Source organism: Rousettus aegyptiacus, unplaced genomic scaffold (genome assembly GCF_014176215.1).
Source record: "Rousettus aegyptiacus isolate mRouAeg1 unplaced genomic scaffold, mRouAeg1.p scaffold_m13_p_3, whole genome shotgun sequence".
NCBI lineage: Eukaryota > Metazoa > Chordata > Mammalia > Chiroptera > Pteropodidae > Rousettus > Rousettus aegyptiacus.
The window spans coordinates 150,178,412-150,194,804 of NW_023416306.1; the positions used below are offsets into that span (position 1 = coordinate 150,178,412).

The 16,393-nt window shown below is 44.0% G+C and overlaps 1 protein-coding gene and 1 long non-coding RNA gene across 6 annotated transcripts in view; one reads left to right on the top strand and one right to left on the bottom strand.

The window, feature by feature from the left end:
• The window catches only part of MAP3K9 (mitogen-activated protein kinase kinase kinase 9), a 66,999-nt gene extending 63,265 nt beyond the window's left edge, over positions 1-3,734 (bottom strand). The window contains exon 1 of the mRNA XM_016139935.2: positions 3,033-3,734. Within this exon, the coding sequence (XP_015995421.2) occupies positions 3,033-3,435 (403 nt within the window). The 5' untranslated portion in view covers positions 3,436-3,734. The remainder of the gene's footprint in view (positions 1-3,032) is intronic.
• Positions 3,735-4,119: 385 nt separating this feature from the next.
• The window catches only part of LOC107508240, a 32,521-nt gene continuing 20,247 nt past the window's right edge, over positions 4,120-16,393 (top strand). For all 5 annotated transcript variants that reach the window (XR_004956282.1, XR_001596263.2, XR_004956284.1 and 2 more), the window contains exon 1: positions 4,120-4,272. This is a non-coding gene — a long non-coding RNA (uncharacterized LOC107508240). The remainder of the gene's footprint in view (positions 4,273-16,393) is intronic.

Here is a 16,393-nt window from a genome sequence, read left to right on the forward strand (position 1 = left end):
TTTCTGTGGAAGGACATTTTCAGGAATCTCAGGAACAAAACCTTTCTTCTTTCATTTTCAGAGTCAAGAGGTTATTCTCTCTCAATTTTATCCTTAGAAATTAAATGTACAGGCACACTCTAGTGGCTTTGGGGCAAGTAAATAAATGGTACACATCTCATTTAAAAATGTGAAGTACATCTGAGAATACATCCTCACGTTTCTAATGGGTACAAGAGAAATAAATGTAAATTAGTAATAACTTTAATTTGCGTCCTGCTTGAAGATAGACACCACAATCCTATAAGAGAAACTTTTAAAAAATACCTACAATTATGTATCTCCCAAATGATAAACTCGGAACAGTATATTTTTCACCTTTCTCTAAAATAAGGAAGATGAGAGAGCTCCTGGGTTATTTATATTTGTCAGCCCCACAGAGAGCTATGTTCTAATATCTACATTGGGAGAGATAAAAGCACTATATAAATGTTAGGTGATGTACAATATCACTATTATATTTTTTCTTTGTCACCAGATTTAGTAATTCTCCCCTCTTCTGTTTTGAATAAAGTTTGAAACAAATTTTTCACTTTGAAAAGCCATATTTAAAACTAAAATGAAACATTATTACTTGACTTAGTGTCTTCTGTTCACAATCCAATGTCACAGATCATGCCCCAGAAGGGAAATTCAAAAGGATAACAAAGGAAAAGTTGTCAGTAGCTCGACCTCATTCCAAACCTTTGGAGACAAGATTGTCGATCACCTTTATTTTCTGAGTGACACTAACTGAACTGGTGGGCATTAGCATACAGATAAGAAGCATACCTATCAGCAACTTCCTGCATTTATCTTTATCAAAGCACTGTGCTGAAGTTATATATTTACATCACCAATCTCCCTCATGTGAGACTTATGAGTGCCTCCTTATCTTATTCTTTCTTTATCCCTGGGTATTTAATACAGTATTTTTCACTAGGCCCTCCAATTGGTTTTTGACTAGAAGTGAATTTTCTGAATTACCAAGATTTCATTTCAGTCAAGATCATAACTCCTGAGAATGCTAAATAAAATAATTTAGCAGGACCTTCAAATGTCATATTCAAGTCAATTCTTTCAATAAGCACAAGGTAGTTCCCACTTTCTCATCATATGAGTTCTAAACATAGGAATCTACTCTTTGCAAGGTAACTTCTGTTACAATAATGTCCTGGGCACCTAATGAAGAAGGAGCTTCTCATGCAGCACATTGAGGACATGTCTGGCTTTCTGTGGATGGGTTCTTTCAGCCTAAGTCATAACAACTCCTGACTGCTCTGACAACTGAGAGCACAAGATAGTAAAGAAACGGAGTCCCTGCACATTAACCTCACACAGCTCTTCTGCTCTGCCATTAACTGTCCCTGAAAAAAAAAAAAATCACAAAACTTCATCCACAAAGAACCTCAAAATCTAACATATGTTTAACACTACACTGTTTTCTAACATGGCAGGCCATTCTTCCAATATTGCTTCCAAGTTTATCTTCAACACTATTTCAGACACTGTGCTGGGACCTTTGACCTTCACCTTCCCAGTATTAGTGCCAAAAAGATAGAAACACCTAGAAACAACTTAAAGTAATTTGTCACCTGCAGGTACTATCAAATGGAGAAACAACAAGTTTTAAATCGAATGAGAGAGAAAAACAAAGGGAAATAAAGATTTGAACATCAATTTGACAGCAAAAATGCCAATTAAAAAAAAGAAGTAGAAAACCAAGGAAAGAGATTATGATTTCGATATTAGGTGATGGTATCTAACAAATATCTTAAGAAAATAAAACAATTGTTCAGGTGAAAATAAGTTACAGGACCAGAAGATAACTTACAAATGAAATTTCAAAACGAAATGTTTAAAGTTGGCCCTCAGTGGTGATTTTTGAAAATTGGCTAAGATGCAAAGTATACAAAATATGGAATAAGCAAGGATAAATATGTATTAACAATACTTTTTAAACAAAATTATGGAAGCCCTCAAATACAAAACAGTGTAAACTGTACCAGGAGTTATTCACATCTTTATTCTGAAACCACCTAGCATCATTGATTAACGAATTTTAATGGCAATTTAACTCCTTTGAAAAAAAAAACAAAGGAAATTTTATTACAGGGTGTGGAACAGGGGGCTCCTGGGAATTGGTGAAAACCAGGACACTGGAAGAAAGGCCCTGCGAGTGACCCCTGGGCATTGTCTCCCTGAGATTTAGCAAATACCAAATAGAAGTAAGGATGTAGAGTGAGAAGAAAAGAGAAAGTGTATTGTCTGAACATCCTGGGTGTCAAGGGACTAGGATTTAGCTACTGAACCTTGTGCTCCTGATCTCTCATAGAATGACATACTTTTCCCTCTCTAATTATTTCTCCACCCGCCCCTCCACACAACACACACCCTTCTTAGCATATCATTCAATGAGACTCCTGAAGGTACAACTTCTGAGATACAAGATTAGGATCCAAGAAATCAACACATTTCAAAGACACCTCAACCCCGAGTTCACACAGGCTTCCTGGACTTGTGAGCCAGACCAGCACTGCGGGAGACACCCCCATCTCCTTCAAAGCAAATGCCTTTAAGGGGCGAGGACAGGCGATAGGAGGGACTGGCAAGGTCTCTGATTTAGAGACTAAAATTATGACGAACCACCAGCTTGCCTGAAATCTATCCATGTTTGGGGAGGCGGAAGAGTGGGAAGTAGGGAGATTCTCATGCTGAGGCTTCGTGGTGTGGCATCAAGAGTTACTGCTGAGGTGGTCTGATGAAGGTTAAGAAGCCCAAGCGCCTGAGGTTCTAGGCAAGGCCTGCGACATCTCTATCTTACCCACTGCACCCTCCAAAGACCCTGCAGCCCGAGCGTGCGCGCACACACCTACCCCAGGTCAGTCATTCCCCACCTCCAACCTAACTCTAGGGAAAAGCTCCCGTCTCTCCGCGACCACCCCCAGGCTCCACCACCCGAACCCCACTCCCCGCCATCCCTGCCGGGCTCCCCGGCCCCGCCTTCGCCTTACACTGAATGGGCGGGTAGCAACTGGGGTCCTCGCCGCCTGGCTGGCAGCGGCTGGAGAAGGCGCTGCGCGGGGTCACGTAGTTGCTGGGGAAGATGCCCACCCGCTGGTTCAGCTGCCCAGTCCACCATCCCTCGTCGCCGGACACCTGCGAGTCCTTGGACAGCACCTCCACCACGTCGCCCAGCCGCAGGGTCAGCTCGTCCTCGCCCGCCGCCTCGTACTCGAACACGGCGGTCCAGTAGGGTAGAGGCGAGCCGGAGCCCAGCTCCCCGGGGGCCGCCGCCGCCTCCTCCTCTTCCTCTTCCTCCTCCTCCCCGGCTCCGGCCCCCGCTCCGTTCTCCCCCGGCGGGGCGGCAGCGGCGGCGCTCGCCAGGCAGCCGAGAAGCGCTCTGGAGGGCTCCATCGAGCGGCCGATCCATAGGGTGCGGGGCTGCCGCCGCCCGCAGGAGCCGCCGCCGCCTATTGTTCATGCGGCTCCGCAGAGCTGGGGGGATCCCCTCCCCCGACGGCGGCCGCAGGTAGGGCCCGGGCTGGCGGGGAGAGCCGGCTGCCTGCGGCTGGCGCGGCGCGGAGACAAGTGCACGGGGCGCGAGTCCTCACCGCAGCATGGGGGCGCGGACGGCCGGAGCCCCAGGCTGCGCGCTCGCCCCCCGGGGCCGGCCTGGCTACCTTCGCCGCAGATACCTGCTCGCGCAGCCGGTGCCCGCCGCCGCCCGCCCGCGGCCGCTCCCCTCTCAGCGCCGCGCCCCGCCCCCAGCACCGCCCGCCGCTGGCCCAGGACCACCTGACGCGAGCCTGGCTCCGCCCCAGCCCTGCAGACCCGAAGGGGAGGGGCTTCCTGGTGCCCAGCCCACCCCCGCGCCAATCCGCCTATTCATTGGCCGCCGCCGACCAGTCCTCAGGTTCCCCACGCCGTGGTTGGGGCTGCCCCGCCAGCTATCCGGCCCGCCCCTCTCCACCTCCGGCGCCTACGTCGTCAGCCCTCCCGCTTTTTGCCTCCTTTTGCGCGCTCTCTCATTCTCCCAGGTCACGCAGTTCTCTTTCCCATTGGCCCGCCGCCGCTTCAACCATTGGCCCGAGGTACCTGTCCATTTCCTGGGAGAGCTTAGCACCTCCCGTCACGAGGAGGCTGTGGCCTCATTGGGTGCAGGAAGAGGGCTAGGTGGATCCTAAAAGGTAAACCGGAGACTTCATTCAGACCTAAAAGGTTGGAGGAGGCCATTCCCTTTGTTTTCCATGGGTGAGTAGGGGCTCCGTTGGGCAGCACCAGTGTTTTTCATCTTAAAGTGAGCCTTTGAAAGTGAGCAGAAGAGAAGGGAGCCAGGTCGCATCCCCAGAGAACTCTCTTTTCCTGCTCCCTCTAACAGTTGGATTCTCCCCCTCTATTGGATCTGCCTTTGCCCCAGTCCAGGTGGATCAGCTTCCGCTCCTACTCAGCTGAATTGCACCCCCATATCCCACCTTCGTAACCTTTCATTTACTATTTAAAGTCTTTAGGCCCATTGGAAAGTTCTTTAGAAAAACCCTACAGTTCTCGCCTTCATGAAGACTGCAACACAGCCCTCCCTTTCCTGGGTTTCCGTAAAAAGAGATTCCAGCACTGGTTTTTAAATTCGGAAAGACGAGAGACCATCTCATAGGGGTTTCAGACAGGTTGGGAATGCTGTCAGTGAAGTGGGTTTGTTGTCTCTGAAGAAACAACACAATCACAATCGTGATTTTCTCTCCTGGATGAATTGCACCTCATGTCATGGTGACCTCTATAGAAGTCAGATTAAGAACCAAAGCAGAATATACACACGAGGCGATGCTGCAGTTCATGATCAAGGGCTGATCTTTTTATATACCGTGTTATTCTCCATTTCTCAAACATTAAGAAAAAATGAGCTAGGTGGCCCCTAATAGTTCTTCTGTGCTTTGATACTGTCATAGTAATGTAGCTTATCCAATGAGAAAGTTTCCTGAGTTCGTTTCCAAACAAGCCAATGCTGAAAGTTTTAGCCTGATCTCTACTAAACTGCTTTACCTTTTCCTCTTTAGTGATAGGAATAGATATTATTTATTTAGCAAGAGTTTGTGCTTCGCCGAGTATTTTTTGTTTGTTTTAGTTTGGGATTAATTGTTGGACAAACAGGAGACGGTTGGGCAATTTGGAAAGAAAAGCAGGGCAGGCGTCTTTGGCTGTCCCGCCAGCTGCTGCAAGATCTTGGGGAAGCACTTATGACCATAGAGCAGCTGCTCATCCGAAGCGAGGGGGTGGATTGGAAGATCTCGTATGCTAATGTAGGCCGGACATACACTGTATGTACCTACACGTTTAGTAGAGAGATGAGAGTGCTGCCCTGAAGAGCGTCCAGTGTAGATCTTGAGAAAGGACTTCTGAACATTCTAAAACAATGTTCAGATTCTTCTTGTGCATCGCATCTGTGAACTGGAAAAGATATGGATGAGTCTTTGAGTCAATTCTCTAGATTTTGTCTAAGGCAAAACTATTCCACCCCCAAGCAGAAGAGAACAGAATAATGGGGATAGAGGCACTCTGTGCTTTTAAAAAGACCACGAGAGAAGATTTCCTTAATAAAAATTTCAGGCGATTTTTATTGTCATTTTGCTTATGGGCAATTTTGTATGTGTTAGTGCATAGTTTTGTGGCTCTCCACTCCTCCCCCACCCAGAGAAGAAGGGAAAAAAATCCTTGGTCTCTTTCAGTAGGAAAAAATCTAACTCCCCATATAATTTAAATCTTTAATACCATAGCATGCATTTAGGATCTCCTGAAGAGTAATTCACCAAACATCTCAAGAAGTCATTCAGTAAATATTTATTGGATGAATAAGTACTTGGAATTCAAATGAGGGAGGATTCTTTAGGCTACTGTTGTCTAGCAGGATTTCATGGAAGAAGCAGAACCAAAGCTGGTCCTGGAAGGGTACAGAGTGGAGCAGGGAAGAGTCTGTGTCCAGAAGAGGACAGAGGGTATGGCCACAGTCATAGAGGTGGGAAAGCTTGAGTAAACCGATCTGGATGGAGTAAAAGGATGAGAAGAACAGAAAAGAAGTTTCAAACTGGATTGTAAAGGCCTTGTAATCACTTGATTCATACTAATGATCATTTACTTGATTATTTGTAATTATATAATGTCCAGTTTGTTTACCATAAGGGCAGGGACCCGTCTGTCTGGTCCTCTACAGTTCCCTCAGCACTTTGAGAGTACCTAGCATGTAAGTGGCTCTCGGTACATATTTGTGACTAAATGTCTAACTTGAATACCTGGTTAAGAAGTCTGGGTTTTGTCTAGCAGATAAAAGGTTATTGCTGACAGCTCTTGAGCAGGGCTCTAGGGTGATCAAATGTTACTGTCATTAAGGACTAGAATAGATGAGAAATGCACAAAGAAGTGCTTAAGTTGGACATTGAAGAAATGTATGCAACTTGATCAATGGAGAATAGAAAGTGTGGAAATGGAAATTAAAGTAATGGTTAGCAGTTATAAAAATATCAGCCTGAGGAGAGAGTGCAAAAAGGGAATGATGGGAAATAAAATTAACTAAATAAAAGCAAGGCAGATTGCAAAAGATTTTGAAAGCCAAGTGGAATTACCAAGATTTCACTACTATTAAGTTCTTGAGTGGGGGTCAATAAATGTCACTCCAAAAAGGACCATTTTCTCTACCCCAGTGAAAAGTATAGCATAAATCAGGGAGAGTATAATAACAGTCAGTGATGTAGCTTGGCATTAGGCTTATGTCTGAAGATCATGATTTATCCTGGCTCTATCCATTAAAAACCATCTGACTTTGATCAAGTTACCCGTTTGAACCTCAGTTTTCTCATCTTTAAATAAGTGTAAAATAGAAAGAGGGGAGTCTATGACCATGCTATCCTGAACAAGCCTGATCTCAGGTAACCTTGGAAGCTAAGCAGGGTCGGGCCTGGTTAGTACTTGGATAGGAGACCACCTAGGAAGACCAGGTGCTATAGGCAATATAAAATTTAAAAAAAATAAGGGATTGTAAACTGACAAGGTCCTTGCAATCTTTGAAGTCAACTAAGGGTTGCCTTGCCTAAAAAATAAAAATAGAAAGAGGTGAAAGGAAAGAAAAGAGAAGGGAGAGAGGAAGGATGATGGGATTAGAAGTGGCTTTTTTTCCGTGTCATACTAAGTACTTTCTACCATTAAAATGTACTGATTCTCTTAATAAGAAAGTATTGTTAATGATCATGAAAATTTTTAATGCTATGGAAATGTGCATAAAGGAAAAAGTAAAAAACCGCTTCATACAATATGACCACAAATATGTATGTGTATGTGTTTGTATAGTTTTTAAATCTGTTTATTTTATTTGTTATTTATGAGCTGAGTAGTAGAGTATGAGTAATTTGGATTTCCTTTATTTTCCTTTTTAAAATTTTCTGTATAGCTAAAATAACCATGTAATAGTTTTGTAATTAAATAACCCAGAAATCATTTTTAGTTTTTGTAATGTTGAAATAAGTGTAAAGCCTTATTGTTAATTGGTGAGGTAGTAGAGGAGGGGAAAAACTAGAACCGGAGGGTGATGATAATAATAATAATAATAATAATAATAATAATAACAACAACAACAACAACAACTACGATAACAATGGCTACTATGAATTGAGGGCTTACTGGATGCCATGCACTCTTCATAGCCTTTTTATTTACTAGAGTCTTTAATGTCTATTTCAAGCATATAAAAATTTCCTAGAATATAAATAGTCCATTCTTTTGCTATCCTTCCTACCTCCTTGAGGAAGCAGTCTTGGTTGTGTGGCCACACACTTTTAGAAGTAATTTATTGTAGCTGTAGCCTCACTCACCTAACACTGGCATAGACTTCTTTTATTTTTCAGCTTTTCAGGGTTTGGTCTTTAAGTGATGTTGCTGACAATGATTTAGCCGAAACTACAGCTCACTGTTTTGCTTTTGAGATTCATGCCTTCTTATCCTTGTGGGGGAGAGGGGAATCAGTTTAAAGATTTTTGTTATTTGTCATTGAAACAAACCAGTAATGTCTGATGAATGAGCAACTCACAGTGAAAATTATTTTACAGTAGCAGGAGCTGGTTAGTTATGGACTTGGCAAAGTCCTCTTAGACAATGGTAGACAACTGCGCCACTATGTGGTATTGAAGGGTATGGTGGCCTTTTTTTCCTTTTTTTTTTTAATGACTTCTTGTCTAGTTTTAGACTTTAAGTGCTGAAAGTAAACTTAGTGGTCGCTGGGTGGAGCTCTTTCAGTTTGTTGTGAAAACCTAGTCCCAGACAAGAGATATCACTAGAATTTAAACACAAATCTTAACTGAGATCTTCTTTATACCCTTTCTTGCCACACAACTGCTTCCAATTCTAAAAGTTAATTCAGGGATGTCTGTATCTCATCTTCAGGGAACCTTAGAACTATCTAGAGCAAACATTTAATTTAACATGCAAAGAAATCAAAGCTGAGGGAAGGTAAATGACTTGCTAAAGGTCCACAGCTAATTCTGAGTCTCTTGTTTTTTATTCTATTCATTCATTAAATCACTAAATATTTATGCATGTGTCTACTATGTTTCCAGTGCTGTTCAAGGCACTAGAGATACAGTAGTGAACAAAATAGACAAAAATCTCTTCATAAATCTCATCTTCTAATAGGGGAGAATCAGTAGATAAGCAAGTAAATTAGAGATAAGCAAGAAAAATACATGATATAATATTAAAGAGATGAATGCTAAAAAGAAAAAGCGGGGTAGGGGATGGGTGAAATGTTAGAAAGGAATACATTTCAGAGTGGCCGGAGAAGTCCTGCGTAACAAGGTGACTTTTAAAATAAAGATCTGAAGGAACTGGGGAAACCAGCCATACAGATATGGTGCAAGAACATGCAGGCAGAGGGAGACAACAGTGTAAAGGCCCTGAGGTAGGAATGTGCCTATGGAGTCAATAAAAGAGCAAGGAAGCCAACCTAGTGGGAATGAGAGTTACAAGGTACTAAGATGTTGGAGAGGAACAGGAGGCCACATCATGTGGGACTTTAGGGTCAGAGGAGGACTTTGACTCCTACTTTGAATGAGATGGGAACCATGTAAGGGTTTTCAGAGGAAGAGTTTTGTGATCTGGCTGACTTTGTAACAGGAACATTCCGGCTGCTAGATTCACAATGGACTGCAAAAAATAAGGGCAGGGATGTGCGATGAGGAAGCTCTTCAATAATCCTGGCTAGAGATAACAAACAGCGTGTTAGACCAGAGAGGCAATAATGGATGTGGTGAAAGGTGGTCAAAATTTTAGAAATGTTTTGAGGGTGGAGCAACTAGCGTCACAGATGGATCAGAAGGGGTATAAAAGAAAGAGAGGAGAAAAGAATGACACCAAGTTTTGGGGGCTGAGCAACTAGAAGCATAGCCTTGTCATTGATGGAAAATGGGGGAGCATCTCAGCAGCCGTTAGGCACGCGAAGTTTGAGGTCACTAATTCACACCCAAGAGGAGATGTCAGGTAGGCCATTGCTTATGTAGCTCTGGAGTTCAGCCAAGAACTGTTAAGTAGTAACAGTCACTGAAAGCATTAACACCATAAAGTGACTAAGGGCACCATAATGATCAGAAAACATTTAAGTCCAATAATAAAAAACTCCCTGTTTTTAGCACTTGGCTTTCCAGATTTCTACCCATAGAAACCTTTTTAAATGGCTCTGCCTTGCGTAGTTAAAGTTGTGAAGCTTGTAAAACTTTTGCGCACAGACATGAGACATGAGTCTCCTGACACAAGTTAGACCTTTAGGACATTTGTGTGTTCTTCAGGTTATCAATAAAGCCTGATATAAGGTCAGTGGGAGCCCCAGAGGGTGGTCTGTCAGGCCAGTGGAACATCAGGGAAACTATATTGTGTTTCCTGTTTTACTAAAGGTGGAGGAAATCCCAATTTGAGTGCTTCCCTTGTATCATATTGATGCCCAGGTCAGGTGCAATTGCTTGCAGCTGTGTGACAGGTCTCTTATTATTTTATGACCTACCTTAACCCCCAGTTCCCAGCCCATCCCAACTCCCTGAATAGCTCCGTATGTGATGGAATTGATATTCTTTCTTTTGTATCATGTCCTCTCTTGGGGACAAGGGCCAGGGATGGCAGCATGACTGAGAGCTTATTAAGTACCAGGCCATAGGTTAGGAGCTGATCCACATGCTCTCATTTAGTATACGGAGACAATGGCTCTGACCTGTCAACTATGCCACAGATTATACTAATAACCAACCTTTAAACAGTGTTCCCAGAACAGTTTTACATATAGGCACTTGTACACTGCCTGAGAACATACTCAGACAGCCTGGGTTTGAATCCCAGTTCTGCTATGACTTTCTCTGTGGCCTAGGACAATTTACCTAACCTCTCTGCTAAGCCTCGGTTTCTTCAACTGCCATATAGAGATTAAAAACAAACAAAAAAATGACACCTACTTCCTAAAGTATTTTTAATAGCTTTGTTGAGGTATAACTGAGAACTACAAAGAACTGCACATACTTAGTGTGTGCAATTTGATTAGTTTGGACATATGTAAATGCCCGTGATCTAAAGTGGTTTTAATGATTAAGTGAGGTAATACATGGGCAGCAGTGCCTGCAGCATAGTGAGCTCTCAGTAAGGGCAGAAATGATTATATTACCTCTTTGGACCCTCAAAAAATTCTGTAAGGTAGGGCTTCTCCCCCTCCCTTGCCCCCCGCAGCTTTACTGAAATATAATAGACAATTAGTTGCACATTCACGTTAAACAATTCAATGAAGTTTTTTTTTTCAATTTTAGGTGGCATACAATAATATATTAGTTTCAGTTGTACAGCATAGTGATTAGAGATCTCTATAACTCACAAAGTGGTCACCCCACTAAATCTAGTACCCCACGTCCCCTTAAATATTTATTACAACATAGTTGATCATTTTCCTTATGTTATACTTCATATTTCCATGACTATTTTGTAACTATCTTTTTGTACTTCTTAATCCCTTTGCTCTTTTTTCACCATCCTCACAACACCTCCAGTCTAGTAGCTCTCAAAATATTCTCTGTATCTATGAGTTTCCATTTTTGTTGTTATTTTATTTTTTAGATTCCACATGTACATGAAATCGTGTGGTATTTGTCCTTCTCTATCTGACTTACCTCATTCAGTGCAATGCCCTCTAGGTCCATCAAGGCAATATCTTTTCTATCCCCTTCCTTTCAATCTGCGTGTCTTTTAATCTGAAGTGAGTCTCTTGCAGGCAGAATATACAGGGACCTTGTTTTCCTGTTGATTCAGCCACTCTATCTTTTGGCTGGAGCACTTAACTCTTTTCCATTTGAGGTACTTGATAGATATGTAGTTCTTACCATTCTTTATTGATGATTTTGTTACATGTTTTTTCTTCTTAAAGAAATCTGTCCAACATCTCTTTAATACCAGCTTGGTGTTGATAAATTGGTTTAACTTATTTTTGTCTGAGAAGCTCTTTATCTTTCGACTCTAAATGGAGCTTTGCTAGATAAAGTATTCTTGGTTGTAGCTCCTGTATTTTTATCGCTTTGAATATTTTGTGCCAAGCCCTTCTGTCCTGCAAAGTTTCTTTTGAGAAGTCTTAGGCGTGCTCCCTTATAAGTAACTGTCTTTCTTTGTTGCTTTTAAGATTCTCACTTTGTATTTGACCTTTGACATTTTAATTATGATGTGTCTTGGTGTGGGACTCTTTGGAGTCATCTTTTTTGGGACTCCATCGTTATTTCTTCAAGTAGGTTTCAACTTTTGTTCTGCCTCTTCTCCTTCAGGTACCCTCATGACATGGATGTTTTTACATTGACCTTTCTCCCATAAACTCTTTAAATTATTATTATATTCTTGGCTTCTTTCTTCTTGCCCTTCTGACTGGGTGTCTTTGGCTTCCCTTTCCTCTATATCAATGGTTCAATCCTATTCTTCCTCTATCCTGTTGATTCCCTCTAATATACTCTTCGTCTAAATTAATGTAGTCTTCATTTCTGACTGATTTCCTTTTATAATTTTCGTTTCCATTTTTATGCTTTTTATCTCTTTGTTAAAGTTCTCACTGAGTTCATCTACTGAGCATCTTTATAACCAGTGTTTTGAACTCTGTGTCTATTAGATTGCTTGACTCCATTTTCCTGGATCTCCGTTCTGTTCTTTCATATGGTTTCTGCTTCTTTGTCTTCCCATTTTGGCTTTACTGTGTCTGTTTCAATATACTAAGCAAAGCTCTTAAGTCTCCTGGTCTTATTAGCGTGGCTTTGTGTGGTAGGTGTCCAGTGGCACAGTCCTGAGAGGGGTTCAGCTGAAGGTCAAGTTTAGCCCCAGCCAGTGCCCCTCTGGAGCCACCTGTTAAGATTCAGGAAGAAATCCACAGATGCTGTGCGTATAGTTTCCTCAAGAAGCCACACCAGAAACTGAGGTCAGCTGCCACTAGAGTGGGTCTTGGAGCTGCTCAGCAAGTGGTATAGGACTCACTGAGGACACAATTGAATGTGGCTTGGGTAGGGATGCGAGTTGGGGGAGGTGGAGTTTCAGGGAATCCTCTGGGTAGAGTTACTTCTGTTATCCAGTTTGATGATGTCTCAGACTGGTGAAGCTGTGCCTGCACACTGGGAGCAGGGAGGATTCAACAGAGGAATAATGGATACCACCAGCGCTTCTGCCCGGGAGAAAGCTTTGCCCCCAGCCGTTGCTCCAACAACTTAGTGTCTCCCTGTAGGTCCCTGATGCTTCCCAAGCAGCCGACCCAGTGCTGATGCTCAGAGCGAGCAAGTCCCTCACTGCGAAAGTCCGGTCTTGGACACAGGCCCTTTAAGAGAAACGTCTGTAGCTGCTGGCTGTAGTTTCTGTAGCCTCTGTCCCACTCAGCTGCTCAGGACTGGGCCACCTCACATGTTTGCCCAGTCCTACCTCCTACCGTTCCAGGGTGATTTCTTATTTCTCTCCCTAGTTTTAAGGCTTTTGTTCATCCAGACCCCAGGCGATTCTGCTTGCTATTTGCTCCATGTTTCTGTCACAACTTTGATTTAGTCCCAAGAGGGGATAAACAAAGCCTCTATCATCTACAGCACTTTGCCCAGTTTCAGCTCTAAGTATTCTTTTTAACAACTTTACTAATAAGGAAACTGAGGCTCCGAGAGGTTAGTCAGTCTGAGAACACAATAGTGAGTAGAAGCAAGAGATAGACCAAGTCATGAGTTAACTGCCTTTGATTCCCAAGCTTTTCCCACTTGGAATCTGTTTCCCCCAAGAGTGTTGGTTTTGTGTTAAGCCAAAATTTCTCGCCAGGTCTCGTGGTGTCTATTGGCTTTGTCTTTGTTGAAGGACGCACTGGGATTGCAAGGGAATAATAGCCAAAATAACCAATAAAACTTGGGCACATCAGTGTGTCAGGCCTGGGCCAAGTACTTCTCATGCCTTTTCCTTTTCATCTGCACCCAAACCCTGAATGCTAGGCCTTTTAATAAGCCCTTTGTGTAAAAATTGGGGCCCAGAGCCATTAAGTTACAGGAGTGGTATGAGTAGGAACAGAATCCAAGATCTGCCCAGTTTATGTGCAGGAATACATTCCTCCAGAACCAGAGTGGAAACCTCGGCCCACAGCACCAAGGCTGCCCCCTCCTCAAGAAAGTAAAGGCCTTGGCCCACGATACAAAGCTTATCCTTTTTTAACAGGAATTAGAGTAGAGACCTTGGTCCACAGTACCAACTGTCCCCTCCTAACAGGAAGTAGATGAAGAAGGCCTTGGCCCACGGAACACAATGAAGCAAAAGTGTGGCAGCCGCTGCCAAAAAACAAGTTTCTGAACAACAGACACTGCCTGACATTTGCAGGACTTCAAGGGTGCAGCAGTTGCTGCCACTGCCGAAAAGCAAGTTCCTTAACGACGGACAGGACTGTCATTCGCAGTGTGATAACAATTCAACGGCCGCTGCTGTAAAGCATGTTCCCAACCACAGATGCAGCCTGACGTCCTCACTGTGCTAAACGTGTGACAAGTGCTGCCGGCCACAATAAAGCCATTTTCTCTTGACAGATGTGGCCTGACACCCACAGTGCAGCGAAGGTGCGGTAGCCGCTGCCATTGAAGTAAAGCAAGTTCCGTGACGACAGTCATGGCCTGGCATCTGTGGTTCAAGGTGCTCAGTCTAGTTTTTGTCTTAGAAAGAAACAGGCTTCGTGCTTGGGTCAAGGTTTCCACTTATTTTTTGTTAGGAGGGGGGTGGCTTGGTGCTGTTGGCCAAGGTCTTCGCTCTGCTTTCTGTTAAAAGCAGATGGGTTTGGTACCATAAGCCAAGGTCTCCTCTCTACTTCCTGTTTGGAGAGGACAGGCTTGGTGCCATGGGCCAAGGCCTCCACTCTAGTTCCTGTCAGGAGGGGACAGCTTATGTTGCAGGCCAACGTCTCTACTTTTAGGAGGGAACAGCCTTGGTGCTGTGAGCAGAGGGAGCAGGAGCCATTTAGCTCTGCAAAATTCACTGCACTGTAGCAGCTCCCTTTTGGAATGTCACTGGATTGGAAGAGGCAGACTGCCTCCTACCCTTTGATGATAACCCCACCAGGGGTCAAGTGGTGATGTGCCAAAGAGTGACACCTGGGACAGTCCTGCCTAGCCTTCAACCCCACCCTTTTGTTTCTTCCCCCTAAATTCAGAGAGGCTGAGTAGCCTGGCAGCCCTACAAACCCAGATTTTGACCAACCCCCTCTAGCCCACTTCAGAAGCAGTGTAGCCTCCAGCTCAGATAATATCTGGTCCGGAGGTTCTCTTCAAGTGCGGAGGATGTACTGAGGGTGTCTGTCTGGGCCAGAGGAAAGTGCAGAGAGAGGCTGAGGTTTGGACTCAATCCCACATCCATGTCACCATTCCTGACTGGGAGCTCGCACCCCTCTCCACTGCCGCCTGAATCAGTGCTGGGAGTCTGTGTTGATTCTCTGCCTCTTAACGTTTAGATTCCCATGCTTCACATCTGGACCTCTGGCATGTCATAAGCAGAATTTCTCTCATACTTAAATGGAACCATTTCCTCATTCGGACATGAGGCTGGAAATGGGAGATTAGAAAACCTCTGAGGAGCTTGGTCTGAGCTTCGGTTTTGATATCAGCATCCCGTTCACTCCCGTTTGCCTGCACTGTCTCTCTCCCGCTTCCCTCCCTCTCTTCCTTCTTCCTTCTTCCTTCCTTCCTTCCTGGAATGATGCCCACCTCAAAAGCAGAATTGCAGCATACGCTTGAGCAAGCACCAGAGATCTTGCTGCTGCCACCTGAGGCAGCCTGCTCATGAACCTGTGCTGAGTGAGCTGGGTTCAGAACAATCACTGTATGTGTTTCAGGTATCTTTGGCTAGGTATTGACTGTTCCACCCCTAATTTAAGCCACTGGTTGTAAATATATGTCCTGTGTTCCTATTAATAACCCACACTTGTCCTGTCACTCCAGTCACTCCAACAATGACCCCTCTCTCCCCTGCCCTCCTCCCCGCAGCTCCACATGCACAGGCCACACCATCTGTGGGCCTCATGAGCTACAGCTGGGTCAGCTAATGCATTACAGTTTCTTACCCTTCCTCTCCGCCCACATACCCTCCTCACTTGCCTGCTCTTCTATCCTGGCTGTTAACTTTCTTTTAAGGCTGTGACATTAGGTCATTAGTATGGGTAGGTGAAAAGGAAAGGACAGAGGACAATAAAATAATAGCAGGTTATTCAGGTAAACCCTCAAACCCTTAACATTATACACCTGGGTTCCTTCCAGTGCTTGGCTTTGAAAATAGTGGTCCTGGTTCTCAGAGCCCCCAAGGTCTGTGGTTTGGATAAGGAGCCTTTCCACAGGGTAGGATTGCTACAGATGCTGAGTCTACTAACAGCCAAGGAAGTTTATCTCTTTGCCTGTGAAGCCTTCACCCATCTTATTCTGCTTGCTTCCTCTCTGTCTCAACTTCTCTTTTATAACCTGCTGCCAAGAAAAGACTTGAAATGTGAAATGTGAATAAATAATACCTCCAATAGTACCTGAAATGGGGATTTGAAACTTAAAAGGGACCAAAGAAAAGAAGCATCGTGATAGAGGTGAACAAGAACTCTAGAAGAAGCAGTTCTGGGTTCTGTGTACTCCACTACCAATGATAGCCTCTCTCACCCACAACTGACCACATCTGTGAAATGAAGATACCAATCCATATCTACCTTGGTGCAGAGGGTGGCACCAGATTGTTTGTCAAGTTCTCTTCTAGCTCTGAAGAAATGGAGCCAACAGAAGAATGGACACTACCAGCAAATCAAGGAAAAGGAATCTGAAGAGCCTGTGACTTCAGAGAGCCTTCTTGGTTGGTACCCCTG